Below are 21,697 nucleotides of genomic sequence, written 5' to 3'. Positions count from 1 at the left end.
TTTTACCATTACCTGGTATTATGACATGTCTTCATTGCTTTGAGGAAATCTTACTTAAAGAAAGGCTATTTCTTCAGGGACTGAGGTAAATCTAGTATACCCCAAGAATTTACTTTTAGTTTCTGCACTAACAACTAGAAAGATTATGCTTTCTTTCTTGAGAGTAGGAATTTAAAAAATCTGCATGAAAACAGAATTAAACTGAACAGCATAGTTGTTTAGTTTTTTTGTTTTTTTTTTTAAGGCAGCGTGTATTTGAGGCAAGTGCAAATGTTAATCATGGTTTGATTTTTTTCGACAGATAACTCTTTCTTCCAGCTGAATGACTCCTCCTATGACAGCCTGGAAAATGAGCTGAACGAAGAAGTCGATGCTCCGTGCAGTGACTTGGTAAAGAAACTCAGTCTGGGCAGCAGAAGCATGGACTCCATGTTAACCCTCAGTGACTATGACCTCGAGCAGCCTGAGGTGGAAAGCATTTTAACCCTGAGTGACTTTGACTTAGACCATCCTGAAGATGAGGACGTTCAGGTGGAACAGCCCGGTGAGCCCGAGCCGGTGACCGTGGCGGCAGTGTACAGAAAGGCCTCGCTGCAGGACCAGGCCAGTGCCCCCTCTGGCATGAGCACCCCCAGCCACCTGTCCGCAGCTATGGAAGATGCTCCAAAAACCCCAAGGCAACAGCGGCGCTGCTCGGAGCCCAGCATCGGCTACCTGGGCTCAAAGCTTTCCTTTCTCAGGGCGTTTTATCCGAAAAGGATACGCAAGTCGAGCTGTGATGCGATTCTCCTGAAAAAAGATGAGAACCATCTGAGTCAGAATCCACCCCTCCAGGAAGAGGGTAAGACAGGTTTTAAAACAAGTTTAGTCACAGACACTGATGTCAAGAAAAATGCCACTGATAAAAATGATAAGAAGAAAAGCTGGTGTGATAGTGAAGGAAATCATGTAAAGCTTTTTCCTAAATCCAAGCCAGTGACCATTTCTCACAGCCACCTGTCTTCACATGATCGTCCCAGGAACCAGCCCTTCACTGTGGACACGGCTGGGTACTCCCCACCATGCACAGCAGAGCCCCTCAAGGGCTCAAGGAGGCAGCGGCGCTGCTCAGAGCCCAGCACTGATGACCGACGCTGCAAACTGACCTATCTCAGGGGACTTTATTCAAAAAAGAAGCAGCACAACACGAGCTGTGACACCAGTCTCTTGCACAGAGAGGAGGATTATCTCAAGCAGCACAAGTCTTTGCAGATGGAGGGGCAAAAGCTTATCAATCAGAGCTTGGTCATGGGGATCGAGGTTGGCAAGAGTGGTGCCGCAAACCAGAACACTGAGAAGGTCTTCCCTCCAAGATTAAACATTTGCCCGAGGAGTAGCTGTTCCAGCTTGTCCTCCCCGGACACGTCCCCATCTGGCTCGCCAGTAAGCTCCCAAGACAGCGCATTTTCTCAGATTTCTGAACAATCGGTGTTTACACCCACTGAAACATCCTCTCCAATAGATTGCACTTTTCAAGCTCAAGGAAAACAGGAAGAGCTTTCTTCTGACTTTAGCAGTTCCAGCCTCATTTCTGGAATTCCCGGTCCCTCATCAGGGCAGGCCAGCAGCCACCAGGCTCATACAAAAAAGGACAGCCTAGAGGGGCATTCACAAATGCGTTCTGTAAGTCTTCACCCCAGCACATGGTTGAGAAATGGTATAGCCAGTTTGAAAAATTGGTCTCTCAAAAAGAAGGCAAAGGCACCAAGACCAGAAAACAATAAAACAGGTTCTCTAAAAGGACCCACGGAGCCACGTCCACGCACTCCTGGCATTCCAGAAGCCAGCGCACTGCAAGAGAGACAGACAGACATTCCCCAAAGGGCAGCCGAAGGGCTTGGAGCTGTGCAAACAGCCCAGTCCTGTAGTTCTTACCCCAGCCAGGACTCAGAGAAGGATGGTAGCTCTCCATCCAGCCTGGCGGAAGACGGACTTGAGCTTTGTATGAAGTCGCCTGAGGAAGGAGAGAAGGATGGGCAGTGCTCTCCTGGTACTCTGCCTCTAGAAGGATTCTCACCCAGCTCTTTGCCAGTGGATGACGTGTCCAGCCCAGACTCAGGGCCAACAGTGGTTTCTGATGCTGAGGACACGCATGTAACCAAAGACATTTAACCACAATCAGAATCTAATATCTGCAAGGACAGAAACCGGGCTACTAATAACATAAAGATAATAATTACTATGACCCCTGTGTATAGAATAACCGAGACAGGTAGCATCGGGGTTATCTCTGCTGATACTTAGAACAACAAAAGAATCCTCTTTGTTGAGACTATTTGGCAAAAAGTCAAGGCTAAAAGATTTTATCATCTAACTGGGAGGCTTTTCCTTTTTGGAGCATGGATTGATCCTGTCATGCATTTTAAGAGATCCCAGCAGAGGGCTAAAGAAGCATCATCTTCTCTAGAGGAAACATGCCTTTGATGATGCTAAGAAGGCCAGGATATCAAAAGTGAAGAATGAAAACTGTGGACAGAGGGGGAAGTCTGCAAAGAAACCATCCACATTCCATGAAATGTTTGTAATAAGTAGCAAGAAAAATGCCACCAATCAAAGCATTAAGAAGGAAATCACGTCAGACTTTTCCCCGAAACCAAGCGAGTGGCCAGTTCTGAGACATCTCATAGTCAATCACGTGTCCTCACAGAATCATTCCAGGTACCAGCCCATTAAGGCAGCTAGTGTGGAAGAAACTCGAGGGATTCGAGCCACGAGTACCATGACATCATAGTTTTTGTTGGTCAGTTCGTTTTTCCATGAGCGTTTCACTGCTCTGCAGAGGCCCCCGGACACAGCTGTGGGGAGAAAGAAGGAAATGGGTGCTCATTTCAGTGTTCTTTCCAGAGGTGCCTGAGCCAGGAACATTCTCCAGAAATGTACTTTTTCCTCCTAGGAGGTGCCCTCCTGGCAGCATTGGCTGTTCTTAGTGAGGAGGAAGAGTCTGCAACAGTCCTTCCTTTGTTACACGGTCACTGTTGCCAACAGGTGATCAAAGCAGGACTCCTCTTTGCTGAAATGTTTTTCTGCAGCCTTGCCTCTTGGATTAATCAGCCAGAAAAAAAATTGCTGATAAATCCTCCCTTTTCTGATGGCCATTTAACAGCCGAGAGAGCAGTTTTGAGAGCTGGCAGGTTGTAAAGAGTCACAAAACAGAAGAGCCACCACAGTGGCTGTCTGGCCTTCTTTCAGATACTCCTTGACGCTGGATTTTCTCACCTCCAGAAGTTTTTACATCATTTTGTCCCAAAATGATTCACGGTGTATACCCCACTGGTTTATTCCAGTGGGGTACGCACCATCGTGCGTACCCCACTGGTTTATTCCAGTGGGGTACGCACCACCGTGCGTACCCCACTGGTTTATTCCAGTGGGGTATGCACCACCGTACGTACCCCACTGGTTTATTCCAGCGGGGCATACACGGTGGTGTATACCCCATTGGTTTATTCCAGCGGGGCATACACGGTGGTGTATACCCCATTGGTTTATTCCAGCGGGGCATACACGGTGGTGTATACCCCATTGGTTTATTCCAGTGGGGTATACACTGTGAATCATCTTGGGACAAAAAGATGTAAAAACTTCTGGAGGTCAGAAAATCCAGCGTCGAGGACTGTCTGAAAGAAGGCCCGACAGCCACTGTGGTGGCTCTTCTGTTCTGTGACTCTTTACAACCTGCCAGCCCCTCTCTCTCAAAGGTTACACCTCTCCTGGATTACCTCCATGGATTATTAGGCCTTGCCAGACAGTACGAAGGGACAAGCAGGAATGGCTGCGCACCTTCCTTCATTTTAAACACTTACTTATTAGAAATTGCTTAGAACCCATTTGACCTCTTTAATTCAAATTCCGATGGCCCTTTCTCCCACAAACTTGCATTCCAAATCACTTTTCTTAGCCACCCAGAAACTTTCATGCCAAATATGCTTTCCCTGTTGTCCTAACGATTGCATTTTTTCATTGTAAAAAAAAAATATTTTTTCTGTAAGCTAGAAGTCCTTTCAGTATTAGCCATAGGTGCTACCTACCTCTTGGGGACATGGCCCTTTTTGTCCTTAGCAGTATAATAAACCTTTAGAATTCTGTCCAAAGAGCTCCTTTATGACACTGGCCATCTCAGTCACAGATGTGAAGTAGATTTTACCTTATCACCAACCACTCCTATATTTAGACTAATCTAAGTGTCCATATGCATCTCACGTGATACGATATATGAGAGCAGCAGGGATTCCCCTCACCCTGCGGGCACACTACTGTCAGAACTGCAATATGTGAATGAAGCTCTATGGCTTGGAGTGTCTTTTCCAGAAGCAAACTGCTTCTCTACTTAACAAAATAATAGTTCTAGCCATTTTTTTTTCTTTTGTAGTGGCGAGAGAAAAATCATACGCCCAGTTTGAAGCAGAGAAAAGAATAGACACTCGAGTTCTTTAATAACCATTTCTACTCTGTGTTCCCTTAGATACTCCTTACATACTTAATGTGAATACTTAATATTGCTGTAAAGTATTATATTGTATGATTTGAAGACAGACTACATGTCATTTTATTACACTCTTGTCAATCTATAATATATCAGACTGATGCTTTATCTAAGATGCTTTTGAGTTTGTATAATATATCTTGACAAATTTTACTACATATGTTATGTAAGAAATGTGTATTTTTGTATTTGCAGAAACCGCTGCTAAATTTTAAAGTTGTTTGATTTTTCAAGGCACTGATAATAGATATGTATGAAGTCCATGCAATGTATTAAATGAAACACCATTTTTCAAAAGTTAACAATCCCTCCAGAGTAATACTGCCCTTTGTGCAATTGTTTTAGCTAATGAACTCAATTTCTGCTTAACATTGAGGATTTCATAAAATGTAATTAATGATGAATTGGAACTTTGAACTTTTCGTCATAGGCCATGGTCAGTCTTTCCAGAAAAAGATATTTTTCTAATCTTATCATTTACCAAACAAGTCATGCTTTAGACACAAAGTCTTCATTTTCTTAGGTATTACATTCTCACGGTTCTCCTAGAATCAGATGCACATATAGTCTACATTCTTATAGCAAAAAAAAAAAAAAAAAAAACCAAAAAAACTCGGTTTGATTGTATAAGATTTTCTTATCTAAATTTGAACCATTCTGACCAGAGTGTCCACTTGATTCCAGACACATCCAGGCATCCCAGGATGTCTGGATCCAGATTCTACAAGACATCAGTATTTCTAAGGTCATGTAAACTTAAGCAGTATTACTGGTTTCTTGTGACTGCTGCATTTTTGCCCCCTCAAAGTTCACGGAGTTCACTCTGTGTGAGTCTAAGCACCATTTCAAAGAGATTCAAAAATATATATACTACCTTAGTCCAGAAAAAAAAACTGATTTGCTTTGAGCAGTAAAGGCCTACAACCCACTGTCAGAAATGTCACTGATTAAATTTGGGCAATGTACACATATACTGATGTTGATTTCTCCTTAATGTTAAACAAATAATGTATTTGTTTGCTTTTAAAGAAGAATCTCAATCTACTGTGAAACCATTGGATTGAATAAACTATCTCACATTGTATTTTTCTGCTTTTCATGGTGTGATATTGAATTGAAAGCGTCTAATGTATCCTTGAACCAGTAGCATATTTTGTCTGTTGAAAGGTAACTGAGACTATTATGTATCTTAGTCCAACTTATGGTAGTAAATGTTTAACTGATCTTTTCATCCCTGGTCATGTTTTAATCACTTGAGAGGAAGTCTTTGGAAAGTGTTTATTTCAATACAAAGAAAAAAAATTGAACCATAAAGTTGGGTAAAATGTTGACTTTTTAAAAAAATCATCTGTTCTGGTTATGAGGATATCTCATAAGCTAACTTTCCTGCTTAAAGGAAGAGTACTCTTGAGTTCTGGGTTTTCTACACCAATCATGAATCTCTCTTATCTCTGAGCCACTTATGGGTATAAGTCCTTCATGTTTTGTTTTGTTTTGTTTTGTTTTGTTTTGTTTTGTTTTGTTTTAAGTAAACTCCTTAAGCTTCCGTTTTGCATGATGTCAGGTGTGTGATAGAATTGGCAGAAGGCTCTGGGGTGTGATTTGGAAAGTTTTGCTTCCAAATCCTCCAAAAAATATACACAGGATGGTATTAGATATATATTGTTATTTAATTTGTACAGCATGTGTGCTCATTGTGCAGTGCCAGAGAGCACGTACGTACGTAGGTAGATAGTTCAAAGTGCTTCTCTAACCTATTTTAATTTGTTAAGGCAAAGTAAATGTTTTCTGGAGTTTGATAATATATGACAACGTGAGATGCAGGTTTGGGAGATGTTGAGATTTAAATGATAGTTGTTTTATCTAGGTTTGATTTTTAGATTACAGCAACTTGGAATTCAATTTAGAACTCCTCACAGCCTCTTGATCTGCTGTGAGGAGTGAATAAATTAGCTAAAAACCTATACTTGTGAGGCAGGCCCATTACTTTGAGCAAGTAAAATAGATATTTTAAAGAAATACCCCATCTTTCCCAGGTCACAGGGATGGTGATTATTACTGCCTAAAATTTTCAGAAGGAAAAGAAACATTCTATCTTTGCCCCAAGAATGAGATGACTAAGAAGCAGAGAATCTTCAAAATACATGAACACAGAGAAGCTTACTGTTTGAAGGCACAGCAGATGAATAGAGGGGGAGGAAAGCCGGAGATGAGCTAATCCAAGCAAGAAACTGAATCACAAGGAGTTAAAAGAAAATTGAGAAAAGGGAAAGAATATGGCCAGAAGGAGATAGAAGTGTTACAAATGATATAAATGCTAGTCAGACAGTGTAATTTTTATTGCCAGGTACTATTCTAGACCCTAGGATACAAGGTAAAAAAGGATAGATTGTTTCTGTCCTTGAGGACTTTAAAACAACTTGGGAAAATTAGGCTGCAGAGAAGAAGGGGAGCAGTAAACAACCACTGGGCACTTACTGTTGCCTCTGTGCACTGGTGATCAGTGCATTGTTTTATTTCATTTAATGTTCACAATACCCTATGTGGTGGGTACCTTCAGAACCTCACTCTGACTCCAGCCTCTTTTTTTCACCCTTTCTTAAAATAGGCATGATAATACTTCTTCCATAATAAAGCAGACACAAGGCGTGTACATGAGGACCCATCCAAGCCTTACTAAGTTATTGTGTCTCAGCTAAATAACTCTAAGAAAATGCCCTCCCCTCCATGCGCCTTCCAACAGGGACACCTGCTGATGCCACACACGAACTCAGAGCTGTGGCAGCGGACAGAGCAGCAATTGGAGCTGTAAGAGGGGGACAAGCAAACAGAGCCCTTCTCAGCCGGGCTGGGTCTGAGGGATGCTCTGACCTAAGGCTCTACCTATCCCCGACCTGGCGTCCAACACAGGCCACAGGTGACGGACAAAGTCAGAGGAGCTGATTTCAGTCAAGGCAGCTCTCCGCGCCCTGTCACACTAGATCAACCAGTGGTTGGGCTGGTGTCATGTGGAAAAAACAAGTCTTTGATGAGTGAGTTTTTCACTTCCCTCAGCTCAAGTCAGCATGAATGCCTGCCAAGTATGTGGGCAAATTGGGGCCCCAAACATGTTGCTGTTTGCCATGCTGGAGGCAGCTCCGCTTTCCCACTGCCCTCAGAGGGGTTTGGTTTGGAGTTGGGGGCAACAGAAGGAAGCTAAGACTGGGAAACTGACAACTAGGATGGGGCTAACCTGAGAAGGTCTCAGGGGTTTCCCAAGTTTAGATACCCTCTTGTCCAGAGTGGGGTTGGCAGAGACCTTGACATCACCCCAGCATGTGCCTGTGTGTGACTGACCAGGCTGTAACAAAGGCTTTCTCAGAATCTGAGGTTAAGAAAGATGAAGGGCAGGGGCCGCCTGTCTGTCTGCAATGGGCATGTTGCATAATAATAGCTTTCTCTGATCTTTCTTCTGCCTGTTCGTGGTTTCTCTACTTCCTTTCAACTTTGTAACATGACACCCAGCTGCTGGCTTCTTATCTCTGCTACCTGCCCCCACCTCCCAAATCTCCTCCTCAGACTCGCACAGAGAACAGAGACCCCTCCTGTTTTGAAGCCTGGAGGATCACACCAGTTCCCTTACCATCCCTCTGTTTGCTGGACTCGTTGTTTAGTGATACTGTAGCCAGTTGAGGACCATTCTTCCTGCCTCCAACCTTAGTCTAAGGTTACTTATTCAGGCAGGTCACATGCCCCCGTAAGCCAGGAGGACCCATCTCGGGGCCAGGATAGAACCTAGATTTGAATATTTTGTCTGAAGTTTTTCCACTCCTACATAAACTCAGGAGATGAAAAACAAGACCGCTGACTTTCTTAGACTGATGCTTGGAGGATAACAAAGACCCCTGTGCCATCAGGCTGAGCCCAGGAGAGACGGCATCTCCCGGGGCTGCACAGCTGGTGGGGGGGGCAGATTCGGGAGCAGGTGGCTTGGTGATGAGCTATAACAGGGCCGGCCCAGGTCAACACTTCTGGGTCTGAGGACTCCTAAGCTGCTGGCTCAGTGAGAATGTAATGAGAGTGTTTTCCAAGTGTCCCAAGTTTGGAAACAGATCATTCCCATCAAAATAAACAGATTACTTTATAAAGAGATTCTCTGCCTGCCTTTTTTGCTCCTTCTAAAAAGGAGAACTGTGCTTTGAAGAAAAAAAAAATGCCCTCTGCATAGGTTTTCTCAAAGACACTGATGAGCAGGAGTTCCCTGTCAGGGGTCCCCAACTGCCTGGGCCTCTCAGAAGCAGAAATGGAGGCACCCACATAATCTCAACAGTGAAAAAGCCAATTATCAAACTGCACAGGCTAATGACAATATTAGCAGCAGCAGCATCCTTTACTTTTAGATCTAATTCCTGAACTTAGTATGTTAACTTTGGGGGGAAATAAGGTCTGTGTCCTGACAAAAGAAATTATCTGCAGTCACATAAGTGTGTTGGTTGGTTTTTGTGGGGGTTTTGGGGAGGGGTTGGTGGAAAAGTATATTAAAAATTTAGAAAAGAAATGAGAATCTACAGGAAAAGGAAAAGCCCACTAAGAAAGGCAAATACGTAGTAAGGACTGAGGATCAACTGCTTAAATGAGCCAGTACATAGTTTAAAGACAAAAAATGGCAAAAGCAACTATAACTATAATAAACAGATAAAAGATAAGCATGAAGATGTAAACTATAACATCAAAAACAAATGTGGGGGAGGGCAGTTAAAAATGTAGCTCATTTAGCGTATGTTTGAACTTAAATGACTATCTTGTTTAAAACAAGTAGATATAATTATAAGTCAACATATATGAAACCCATGGTAACCACAAAACAAAAAATCTACAATAAAACATAAAAACTAGGAAGAAAGGAACACAAACATTCTGCTAAGGGAAATCATCAAACCACAAGGAAAGGAACAGAAAGAAGAAATGAACATAGGAGAACTACAAAACCAACTGGGAAACAAACAATGAAATGGCAACAGGTTCATCTCTATCAATAATTTCAATGAACTAAATGCTCTTGATCAAAAGACAAGGGTGGCTGTTTGGATAAAAAAAAAAAAACGAGTCATCACTATGCTTCCTAAAAGAGACTCACTTCAAAGCTACAGACACACACAGACTGAAAGGGAGAGGATGGAAAAGGTATTTCATGCTAACAGAAACAAGAAAGCAGGGAAAGCAGTATTCCTATCAGACAAAATAAACTTTAAAACAAAGGTTATAACAAAAGACAAAGAAGGGATCAATACAAGAAAAAAAAGTATTACATCCCTCAACATATGCACCCAAAACAGTAGCATCTAAATAAATATAAAAGCAAATACTAACAGACATAAAGGAAGAATTGACAATAATATAATAATAACAGGGGATTTTAACACCTCCACTTAAATGAATGGACATGCCATTCAGACAGAAAATCATTAAAACAGCAGTTGTCTTAAATGATACGATAGACCAGTTGGTCTTAAGAGACATTACAAGACATTCCATTCAAAACCACACCGATACACCTTTTATTTTTTTTTTTTTTTCAAGTGTAAAGCCTTGCTCAAGACTTGAAGCAAGCAGGTCAGAAGAGCTGAGAATTCCAAGAACAGACCAGGAAAGGGGCTCATCGTGGGAAGAGGCTTCCAACAGATCAGGCATCACCCAGGGGTCCCAGGGCTGGGTGTTCCCCAGGGCTGGTGGCAAAGGTTTTGAGGAAAAAACCATGCCAGATGCTGCTCTCTGAATGAACCCAGGCCTACAAATAACAAAAATAATGATAAAAACTGCATCTTCCCAAGAGTTACGGGGCAGGCACTGTGGTAGGTTACTTGCAAACATCACTTTATTCCTCAGAAATGAATTGGTACCTGATTTTCAGGTAAGGAAACAAGACCAAGGCAAAGGACACAAATGCATTTCAAGCCTTTGCTGTGTCCCGTCAGGTGGCCAAGCTCAACATGGATGGGGAGGGAGGAGCTGCCCGCAGCCAGAGGCCAAGCAGCTGCGGGGCAGTGAGTGTGGGTGTCTAATCCTATGACCAGGGAATGGAGAATTAGAACTATTATCCAATGTACCGCCTTTCTCATCAAAAATAAAACCAGCAGTGTCGCTGGCATAAAGGCCCCCAGGGGAAAAACACAGCTCACACATGAGGTGCTGTTAAACACTAAGGTGACAGAAAAGTAGTGAGCTTAACCCAAAATAAAACTGACTCGTCTTCACTCTGCTCCCCGAGAGGGCAGAAGGCTAGCGTGTACAGGACTGGCATCTTTGTTTATATTTGTTCTGTTAATAAAAGTCAGTTTCTACCTCCTTATGGAGGAGAATATTGAAACATGGAGGACCTGAAGGCACCGTCCCCCGCATTTCCCTTTGCTTGACTTTCCAAACGCAACGTTTTGCCTTCAACCCCTTTTCCAATACACTTGGTTGAACCAAGAGGATCAGAGCTTTTTGAAAATACTGAACAAATGGACTTCAAAACTGCTGTGAGGATCAAATACACACCAGGCACTTATCGGGCTGCTAGACCCAGCTTCCAAGCTCACCGTCCGAGAACAGGGAGCGTTCGTTTTAATATGCTTCTCCTCTCCCTGCCCCAACAGCCCAGCACAGTGTCGGGCCCGTGGTCTCGTTCAGTAAACACTTGCTGGATCGACATCATCATCAAATGTGTGTTCATGACCCCCTCTTGTCTCTGCCCAAAAGGATGCCAAGAGGCCAGAGGTAGAATCCAGCTGGGTGGGGCCACAAAGTCAGTCACAATGTCTGGGAACTGCTCACTTGTACTTCATCTTTGCTTTCGCTTGACCGCATCAACAGAGACCAGTTATCTTCAGCTCACTCCTTTGGCAAACTGTACTAAACGCTACTAGTCACCAAGGCTGGAAAAGCCTTGAAGAGAGGCGAGGCCACTGTAATGCCAGACAAACCAAATCCAGTCTTTGCCCGCGTGTTGTTCCTGGGCTGGAAGGGGACACTAGCCCTCAACAGTCAGACCGCAGATAGCCCAGAAATAACATGGTGAGTCCTCAGCAGCGGTGCAAAGGGGTGCTCTGCGGGCTTGGGTGCCACGTGCCTTGACTGCATTGGTTTTTCAAATAACAGAAATTGAAAGCATTGTTCAGTATTAACATATATCGTTGCGTCCTTCTTTAAATGAATCTTTGTCAAATAAATGATCCTTGGGGATCCTCTATTGTCTTGCTCTACAAATTCTAGGCTCTCTGTTTCCCACATGGAGGGACTTGGTAAGTATTTGCTGCTGAGATGAAGGCGGCTTTGTCAAGTAGGGTCCACGCTACTGAGTGCTGGTGGGCACACAGCCGCTCCCCAGACTCGAATTTTGTAGATTTCACCTGCAGAACCTGAGAGGGGACGATGGTGCTTCACTCTGCCTTCCCCTTCCTGTCTCCCCATATATGGCTCAGAATGTGTCCCTAAATCGTACTCTTCTCTGGTCTCCCCATTGTGGGTGCCTTCTTCCCACATCTTCTCCCTGCTCCCCATCTTCCCTTTTAAAAGAGAGAGGGGCTGTGTTCTGCCGTGGACAGGAAGCAGCCCACAGAGCCAACAGGAGTTGGCTACCCTTTCCCAGAGCACTAAACATCTTGAAGATATTTGTAATTTTACTCACAACTGGAGGATATAATTCTTCGCTTGCTGAATCAAAGTCCACCAGCTGTCAGAGGATTCCAGAGACGATTTGTATGATTCTCAAAGTGAAAACAAAATGAAATGGTTCTACTCTAACCCTAGCCTCCCTCACACACAAATATACACTCTCACCTCCAATTCATGGGCTCTTGCTCTCAGACAGAAGCAGCGCACTGCCTCCTGCTTGCCCCTGCCTCCCCTGACCACACCTCTAAGGAGAGATGTGTTCAACTCATATCTGGAGCATACAGACTTTGTGATGCAAATCAGGCCCGGGCAGACCGCAGGTTTAAGATGAGTTACTGTCTGCTCTAAGGGGCCTGAGGGATAGGGAGGAATCTCAGCCAAGGAGAGGGAGGCAGACTTGCTCTCCTATGCAATTAATCATCTGTCAGTGCAAAGGGATGGCCACTGGGACATCAGGTGAGTCTCTGCAGCTTGCTACATCTCTGCTTTCCAGCTGGGGCCATGCGGTCCAAGCAGTTTGGCCAAGACCTCCCCCTTGCCTAGACCTTGGAAGATGGGGAAAGCAGCTTGCCAGTCTGCAGGGGAGACTGTGAGGCTCCTCATCCAGGGCTAGCAGGCCCCGTCCTGGGCACAGGCCCTCGGCATTGACTCTCCCCAGGGTCTCTGCGCACAGAAGCTAAGTGAATGCCAACACCCACCCCATTCACCAGACTTCAGTAGTAGCTACTGCTACTCTCATGTCCTGAACCTTGTTAAACCCGATGCACACCATCTTATTTAATCCATCTTGCAGCCCTTTGAGGATGAACACCATGCTTATCCCATTTTACAGATGAGGGAAGTAAGGCTCAGAGAGACTCAGTCACCTGCCCAAGGTCACACAGTTGTTGAGTGATGGACTTGACCTCTGGCCTGTCTGATTTAGAAGCCAGCATTTGGAAGCACCAGGCTGCTGCCTTTCCCGGAAACTGGGGGAGGTCTCATGGGATCAAGTCCTTTTTGAACTGAGAACAAGAAAAAGATTTCATTCCCCTGAACACATGGTAGATTGTCTCCACTTCAGTGAAGATAACCGTAAAAATAACTGGGAGACAAATTGATGGCACAACCATAGCAGCAACCAGTTACGTCCTTCCAACATATTTGGAGTTTGAGTTCCCTATTCCCATTCTCAACTTTTTGGCTTCCTACACCCTCCTAATCCTCTGTGCAGGTGTCTGCTTGTTTTTATCATGGTGTGTGTTTTCTGCAAATCTTTTGTAGAATGAAATGGGAAATAGAAATGTGAAAAGGACAGATGGATGATTTTTAGCTTTTATGCATGGGATTTTGCACTCCTTCCCCACCTGTCACCCCAGCTAGATTGCAGGTGCCCTGAAGGCAAGGGATAAGTCTCTTACCACTGTCTGTCCAGCACTTACCTCAATGCACATTGATGCCAAGATGGAAAACTATCTCATGGAGCATATCACAGATGTACAAGTACCAATCGCGGGCTTCTATCCTTGGGGAAGCGTGTTCAACCTCTCCAAGGACTGTTCAATGACACCATCCTCAAATAACAACCACGGTTCGTGAAAATGTCCCAGCACCTCCACGATGGCTACTTACTGAGTGTTTACTAAACACATTACACAATAATGATTCACAACAATAGAGTGCTCAATAAAGATGTAAGCTCTGTCCTTTCATTTATTGAAGTATAATCAGTTACAATGTGTCAATTTCTGGTGCACAGCATAATGTTTCAGTCATACATATACATACATATATTCATTTTCATCTTTTTCATTATAAGAGATCAAAAAAAGAAAGACGACACTAATGAACTTAACTACAAAACAGAAACAGACTCACAGACATAGTAAACAATCTTATGATTACTAGGGGGAATGGAGGTGGGAAGGGATGAATTGGGAGTTCAGGATCTGCAAATATTAAGTAGTATATATAAAACAGATAAACAACAAATTTCTTCTGTATGGCACAGGAAACTATATTCGATATCTTGCAAGCACTCTACATTTAATGACTCAATCTTCATCAATAATAGAGCCCAGAGCTAGGTCCAGTCTTAAGCCACATTTCCCAGATGAGAAGACTTATCCTGAGGAAGGTTAAATAACTTCCTGGGACCCCTGGAGCGAGCCCTCCTGACCCTGTGGAAAGTCGTTAGAGACCGTTAGTGGATGCCCTCTGACCGGATCACACAGCCCCCCTCCCTGACCAGACAAGGCCTGCTGGAGTCCAGCACAGACCACAGGCTGACGCCAGCTCGCGGAGGGGATCTCCCAAGCAGGTAATGACCTCTCACTCCTGCTCAACACCCAGAAACACAGTAGGAAGTTAAGGCCTGGGTTCATGGCAGCCATTCAAGGATTTTTGTGACTTTTCCCAAGTCACTTAACCTCTGTGATCCTCAGTTTCCTCATCTGCAAACTGGAGTAGTAACATCGGCCCCCAGATTCTGCATGGGGCTGTTGTGAGATTTCAAAATGAACCACATTCAAATGAGAGTGGATGCCGCCTTGTAGAGGGAAGGGGGCTCTGCTCAACTCTGCCAGAGCCGTGGGCCACATTCCTGCATCCAGGCCCCTTGGAAAACATGATCTAATTGGATGATTCAAACAGGCTTCCCAAATGCATTACAGATCACTGCTGGGAAATACCAAGCAGAGTTCAACCAGCCCCAGAGGTGACTCTCAAGGCTGGTGAGTAAACCACGGTTATATCACTTTGGGCTCCCGGCCACTTGGCCGCGGTGCTAGAAATGCTTCAAGCTTGCTCCGCTCCAGACTTGGTTTGACCACAATCATATTAAATATTAAATCATCCAGTGACCCTGGCATAGGAAAAACACTATGTCAAGTGTCAGCTATTCTGTCTTTTGTTACTATCCATAACAATTTCCTAAGTATTTAGCATGCTCCAACTTCAAGCCCAAAGCTTAAAAATAAATTATATCCAGCCTAAAGGAACTTTGTCTCAATTTCGCTGGAAATTAAAACTCAGCCCCCAGGCACAGACACTGTTTCTTCACGATCTTGGCAAGCGAAAGTCTCCCTGACAGTGCAGGGCTCTGCCCTCAGGGAGAGGCTGTGGCTCTTCAGAGCTGGGACTCAGCCCCAGGCCTCCCTGTCCCATTCACCCCAGCAGTAACCCCCACCCTGTCTCCCCTCCCCGGGCCCTCTGTCTCCCCTCTCTGGCAGCGGACAGGGCTACTTACCTTACCTAGAGCTGTGCTTTCCAAATCATGGGTCATCACCTTCACCAAGGAATCCAAGTCAGCCTCATCAGTGGAGGGAGAAGCTGACGTCATGAGCCCTCTTCTGGGAAGCAAAAGAAATACCCAAATCCCCTCGGTGGTAATCCTGCAAAAAGGTTTCACCAGCTCACATCACGAGGAAGCAATCAGACAAATCTAGAATGTGGAACATTCCCAAGAGATAATTGGCTTGGACTCTGCAAAAGTGTCAATGTCATTAAAAAAAAAAAAAAAAAGGTAGGAGATTGTTTCAGATTAAAGGAGACTAAAGAGACAGAACTAAATGCCACGTGTGGATGAACCTTGATTGGATCCTGGTCCTCCCAAAAATTGCTCTTAAAATTCTTGAGGAACCTTGGCAAAGTTGGACTATTAGATGGTATTACTGGGTGAAGGTTAGTTTTCCTGGGTGGTTAAATGGTAGGGGAGTTCTGTGCGGGGGTGTCCTTACTCTGAAAAAGTGCATTCAAGGGTAAAGCGATATCATGTCGACAACTTTCAAACATATATACAGTCCATCCTCATTATTCACAGATTCCATACTTGCAAATTTGCCTACTTGCTAAAATTTATTTTTAAGCTCAAAATCGATTCTTACGGTGACTTTGTGGCCACCTACAGCTGTGTGCAGGGCAGGGGAGGACTGGGATCACCCAGTGCACACGTTCCTGAACAAGGCGATGTTCTGCCTCCTTGTCACACGTGTTTCAGGCTGTAAACAAGTGTCCCCCTCAAGGGCTGTTTAGTGCCACGGTTTTCACCTTTTTTGGGGGGTGGGGGTAGATTTTGCTTTTTAAAATGGCCTCAAGCTTAGAGCTGAAGTGCTGTCCGGTGCTCCCGAGTGCAGCAAGGCTGTGATGTGCTTTACAGAGAAATACATGGGTTAGATAAGCTGTGTTCAGGCATAAATTACAGTGCTGTTGGCTGTGAGTTCAGTGTCAATAAATCAACTACACTGAGTAAATATGGTATCTTTACACAGCAACATGCCTAAAACAAGGGTAATAAAGATGTGCCCAGAGGCTCACAGGAACCGAACTGTTTATTTCCCTTAGAAACAATTATTCAGCATTTGCTAATTCAGGCTTCACTGCCACGTTGTAGACCACGACTACTAGGATTAATGGCAATTGACGATGTGCATATGTGCACATATATCTGTGTGTTACATTGACACACTGTGCGCTAATGTAGTGGAAGGTTAACAGCTGGTGAGTCTAGATGAAGAGTACAGTCTTTTATTTTTCTGTGCCTTTGCCTGTTTCAGAAAAACAAAAAATACTGGAATAGACCATAGGTACACACACACGAATGGTGACTTGTGGCGTGTTAGTGGGTTGTACGATCAACTCAGAGAGCCTAGTCAGCAGTTTTTTAATGGAAGACAATGGGATGGAGTGCAGTTGGAGTCACGTGGAGTGGAGCAGATTAGAAAGGAACATATCCATGCTTCATAAGCACGTTTTGTGAAAATTGTTTTAAGGGAGAGTTTGATGTGTGTTTGCTGGGTTGTAAAGTGTTTTTCTTGTTATGAGTGCCGGTTCAAAAACATTTGCAACTCACGGATCTATAGAACCAAAGACACCCACGTGGCACCCTCTTCAGATCTTCCCTTCCCTCCAAGGTGTCCCTGTGTCAGAGCCCAGCTCTGTCCCTAGAGGACAGCATTCTCCTTCCCAGGCTGCGGCCCCTCCCCCTCTGCTCTGATGCCATCCATCTTCCTCTGCCTCTCCGTCGCTCTATCCCTTCCCATGTGCTCCTCTGGGCCACCTAGAATCATGCTGTGGTCTCCCCAGTATCATTGCCATTCTTTCCGCTCTAAGCTTCTGCTAAGGCATGGCCCCTCCATCATCAAGCCCTTGAACTTGCCTCTAATCCGTGCACCATGGAGGTGGTTGTGGAGTCTACGGGAGCAGAGGGGAAACTCATGGAGGAGGGGGAACAGCAGGGAATGCTCCATGGGGCGGTGCTAGATCACACATTAGAATTTTCTTTTACTAAGTGACCTAGCAGGGTTCTGTATGGGAAATAAAACGCTTAGTTCTGTCCAGGAGAAGAGACAGGAGTCCGCATGGTAGAAAGTTACAAGAGCAAGAGTATCCAAGGTAGCAGGGACAGCTAGAACAGAGGCAGGATGGAGGGAAGCTGCTGCAAGAAGCACGTTTGGAAAGGTGGGATAACCCAGGAATCAGAAGTGAGAGCGGGGGCAGGGGCAGCTTTAGCTCAGTGGTAGAGTGCGTGCTTAGCATGCATGCTGTCCTGAGTTCAATCCCCATTAAAAATAAATAAATGAATAAATAAACCTAATTAACCCCCCAAAAAAAATTTTTTTTAAAAAGTGTGAGTGGGACACCCTCCCGGTGTCACAGAGCAACCCGAGAGGATACGATAGCTTCTGTGTTGTTAAAGGAGCCACCTGGGGCTAGGACAGAAGCCACATGCTGAATGCTTTCACACCCTAACAGGTGCTCAGGGCTCTGAGGAATTAGAAGGTGTCTTGCTAATTAAGGAAATATGTTCTTTCTCATTTTGGCTTAAGATGGTACTAAACAGCTTCCCTGAAAAGACAGGTGTTTTCATTAACTATGAGGCTCAAAAAAAATAAAAGTGAGCCTGCAGCTTCAAAAAAAATTAGACGTGAGGGATGCATCCAGGAACACCAGTCTCCCCTGCCCCACTGCCAGGCACAGTCCTGTCAACAGACTCCTCTGTCCTGTGACAGCAGGATGCTCTTCCAGCCTAAATGACTCAGATGGGGGGAGACATGTGGAGAGGTGGGGAGTGGGGTCCTCCCTGTGGGAAAGAACAAGGATTCCAGAAGGAGTGGGTGGAACTTCTTTGGGAATCAGCTTGATGCAGGAAACACAGGGCAAGCGGCAGGGGAGGACCTGGGGTAGCCCCTGAGAAACACAAGGAAACACAAGCCCTTTAGGACACAAGGAAAGTCCAGAGTGTGAAAAATCAGATCATTACTTCTTCCCCCTTTAGGCTAGAATGTCTTCTGTTTTGCCCCAGCTTCTCAAGAAAAACTCTTGTTAACTAACAGAGGTGGTCCTGGGGCACAGAAAGGCTCAGTTGTAAATGGGAGGGGGAGGGGTTGGGGCAGGGGGAGAAACCACACTTAATGGTGGGAGGAGGGGAGGGGGAGGGGCACATGCAGCTGGTGGCAAGGGATAGAGACTCCCCCAGAGGACACTCCTGAGGGGACTCCATGCTGCTGGGTGTCAGAGACAGTCTCTCTCTGAAAGGGGAAAGTTTTTTCAGTGATAGTATCTGAGTTTCAAAACCATAAATTCTGAGGCAGGACTGGTGGAGAGGTAAGTGTATCGAAGTTGGGCTTACAAGAGGCCAGGACTTTGTTCCTCAGGGCAATTGAGGGGGGGCTGTGGGATGTGTATTAACATCTGTTATTGCTGTTTTAATTGAAGTTTAGTTGGTTTATAATGTTGTGTCCATTTCTGGTATACAGCATAATATTTTGGTCATACATATACATACATATATTCCTTTTCATATTCTTTTTCATTATAGCTTATTACAGGATATTGAATAAAGTTCCATGTGCTATATGGTAGAAACTTGTTATCTATTTTATATATAGTAGTTAGTAGCTGCAAATCCAGAACTCCTAATTTATCCCTTCCCACTCCCTTCCCACCCTGCTAACCATAAGTTTGTTCTTTATGTCTGAGTCTTTTTCTGTTTTGTAAATAAGTTCATTTGTGTCAGTTTTTTAGATTCCACATAGAAGTGATATCATATGGTATTTTTCTTTCTCTTTCTGGCTTGCTTCACTTAGAATGACATTCTCCAGGGACATCCATGTTGCTGCAAATGGTGTTATTTCGTTCTTTTTTATGGGTGAGTAGTATTCCACTGTGTAGAGGGCAACGTTTTTGATCTTGGCTGGTCTTCAGAATTGGGAAGAGGAGTCTTAAAATACACCATTCAGTTCCTTTCCAGACTTGCCAAATTAGGATCTACAGGTATTCAATTACATAATTTATCTCCACTGTTAGGTTGTGAGCCTACTCAGGGAAGGTACAATGTGGGATGGGTCAGCTGGCTGTGAGAAAGAGCTGGGTCAAGCAGAGTGGGGCCATCTGGACCCCTGGGTACAGAATTGGCACTGGGAGCCCCAGGGCCCCAGACAACTGTGCTCTCCTTCACCCCCGCTGGCCCCCAAGATCCCTGCCTCCACTTCTTTCTGCGGGTTTCCATCCCCCTTTGCCACCATCACTTTTCAGTGCACGTCTGCAGATCTTACTGCTTGCCCTGCAGTTGGCATGTGGCAGAAAATAATGGCTATTATTCTGTATGGCCTTTCCAATCAGATGCTCCTTACTACCAATCCATGGTTTCCAACTCAAGCAACAAGTTTTGAGGGAGAGAAGCATTGGTTTCCGCCCAGTTGATGGACTAGCTCTCCTGGGTCCAATAAGTTATGAATTGGAGGGGAGTAGAAAGCTAGGTCTTATGGAACAAATATAGCCACATAAGCCCACCGCATCAGCAGTGGCCGTCAGAGCTGGGAAGGCAACATAAAATATTTCCACAACAGTCCTGTACAGATAGTGAAATATGAAAGAGTGGTTTAGAAAAAATCAGGCTTCTTAGAAAACTCTGCTATCTTCACATGTTATTGAAATCTTGAAGAAGGCTACAAAGTCTTCTCTGAAGACCTTTAAGATGAAGTCACACATCAAGCTGGTGAAGGCACAGAAGAATGAGCTGGCTGCACAACAAAAGTCGGGCCAGCTAAGCTCCGGGGCCAATTGCTCAGCAACTGGCTGTGCGGCCTTGGGGCAGCTCCTTCTCCACCGTGGGTCTGGATCTCTCAGCCTATAAAACAAAAGAGGCTGAATGAGCAGCTCTCTCCTTGTTCCAAGACTTAGCTCTTTAGGAATGGCCCTCACACTTTGTTAACTGTAGCTGATGTGCGATCTTCTGTAAACGGATTTCACAATCCTAAGGGTGACTGGAAACAAGCTAACCATAAGATGAACCAGGCCTGCCCAGGCAGGAATGTGTGACAAATGCCTCCCTGAGTCCATGCAGCTTTGTTGACACAGATTCTACTGCAATGACTCAGTGTCCTTAGGACACTGGTCCCTATCTTGTCCAACACAGCGCTTTTGCACAACTAAACCTGGGAAAACTGAGCAGTTGGCTACTCCCTGGCAAAGGAGACACAAATGAGACCCTCCAGACTGAAGTTCCCTGCAGGGAACAAATATTTGGTATTTGTGGAGTAAAAAACAGCTATTAGTGGTTTGCTGGCATGGATTCCTGAGGGCCTAAGTATCTGATGCCTGAGACCCAGTGTATTGCAGAATGGTCAGTGTTCTCCAGCCTCCCAGTGAGAGCCCTCATTTATTTAACATCACTCTTTAAAAACCTGTTGTAATTCTGGGTACCCCACTGGGCCTGCCACCTCTCTGCAAGACCTGTCTGCATTCCCTGCTGGTTCTCTTGCAGTCCCATTTGTCATCGACTGCCCACCATTTATAATTTCTCCAAGCTGAAGGCTCACACTGGCGTCCTAGGGGACAGATTGGGCAGCTGCATTGAGCGGCAGGGTTGCATGACTGTTGTCTTAAAATCTTGAATTAGCTGTTGCATTGAAAACTGAGGAGACTTTACCGTGTTCTGGTTATCTGTGGCTCCTTAACAAACCACCCAAACTTAGTGGCATAAAACACAATCATGGGTTCTGATCGTGCAGGGCAGGCACTTGGACAGGGCACAGCTCAAGGATGGGGAGTGAGTGGTGGGGCTGATCTCTGGGCCCTGCCAGATGGACCTCAGTGGGGAAAACTCAAACAGCAGGAGTGACTTGAAGAGCTAAGGGGCGCTGCTCCAAGTAATCCCATCACCTGCCTTCCAAAGACTAGTCTAGGTGGGCCCCAGTTTCACTAAAATGTACCTATTAAAAGATAATATTCGCTGAAGAAAAGGTCCAAAATTGTATGATTTTTGAGATGAGGGGTCACAGTGATGGCAACATATGGATTTGTAAAAGACTTCATTCACCACCACCTTCAGAGGGGGACATTGGTGAAAACTCACCTTTTCAGGGCCTTCATAGAGGCATATTCTAACGTTGACCTGAGAAATAGCCCCAGACTGACTCTGAGCTCCTGGCCCACACAAATGAAGAGGGAGACTTCTGGACGTTCTAAAGGTATTTCGTACCTCCCCTGGGCCTGGTTCCCCGACTCACCTTCTTCTGGTTGTTAATTATATTTTTATGCAAATTGTCTGGGTCTCTTGAC

At 44.8% G+C, this 21,697-nt stretch overlaps 2 protein-coding genes across 4 annotated transcripts in view; one reads left to right on the top strand and one right to left on the bottom strand.

The window, feature by feature from the left end:
* Window positions 1–5,753, top strand: part of ARHGAP20 (Rho GTPase activating protein 20) — a 70,231-nt gene extending 64,478 nt beyond the window's left edge. Inside the window, exon 15 of the mRNA XM_074356922.1 lies at window positions 302–5,753. Coding sequence (XP_074213023.1) covers window positions 302–2,151 — 1,850 coding nt within the window. The 3' untranslated portion in view covers window positions 2,152–5,753. The remainder of the gene's footprint in view (window positions 1–301) is intronic.
* Window positions 5,754–13,823: 8,070 nt separating this feature from the next.
* Window positions 13,824–21,697, bottom strand: part of FDX1 (ferredoxin 1) — an 87,953-nt gene continuing 80,079 nt past the window's right edge. For 2 of the 3 annotated variants that reach the window (XR_012503777.1, XR_012503778.1), the window contains 2 exons: window positions 15,384–15,528; window positions 13,824–14,316 (listed from right to left, as the gene is read on the bottom strand). The gene's annotated coding sequence lies outside the window, so the exon portion shown is untranslated. Of the gene's footprint in view, window positions 14,317–15,383; window positions 20,265–21,697 lie in introns of all 3 variants that reach the window. The other variant, XR_012503776.1, reaches the window with a different exon arrangement.

Source organism: Camelus bactrianus, chromosome 33 (assembly GCF_048773025.1).
Source record: "Camelus bactrianus isolate YW-2024 breed Bactrian camel chromosome 33, ASM4877302v1, whole genome shotgun sequence".
Taxonomy (NCBI): domain Eukaryota; kingdom Metazoa; phylum Chordata; class Mammalia; order Artiodactyla; family Camelidae; genus Camelus; species Camelus bactrianus.
This window is presented reverse-complemented; position numbering and strand designations above follow the sequence as displayed.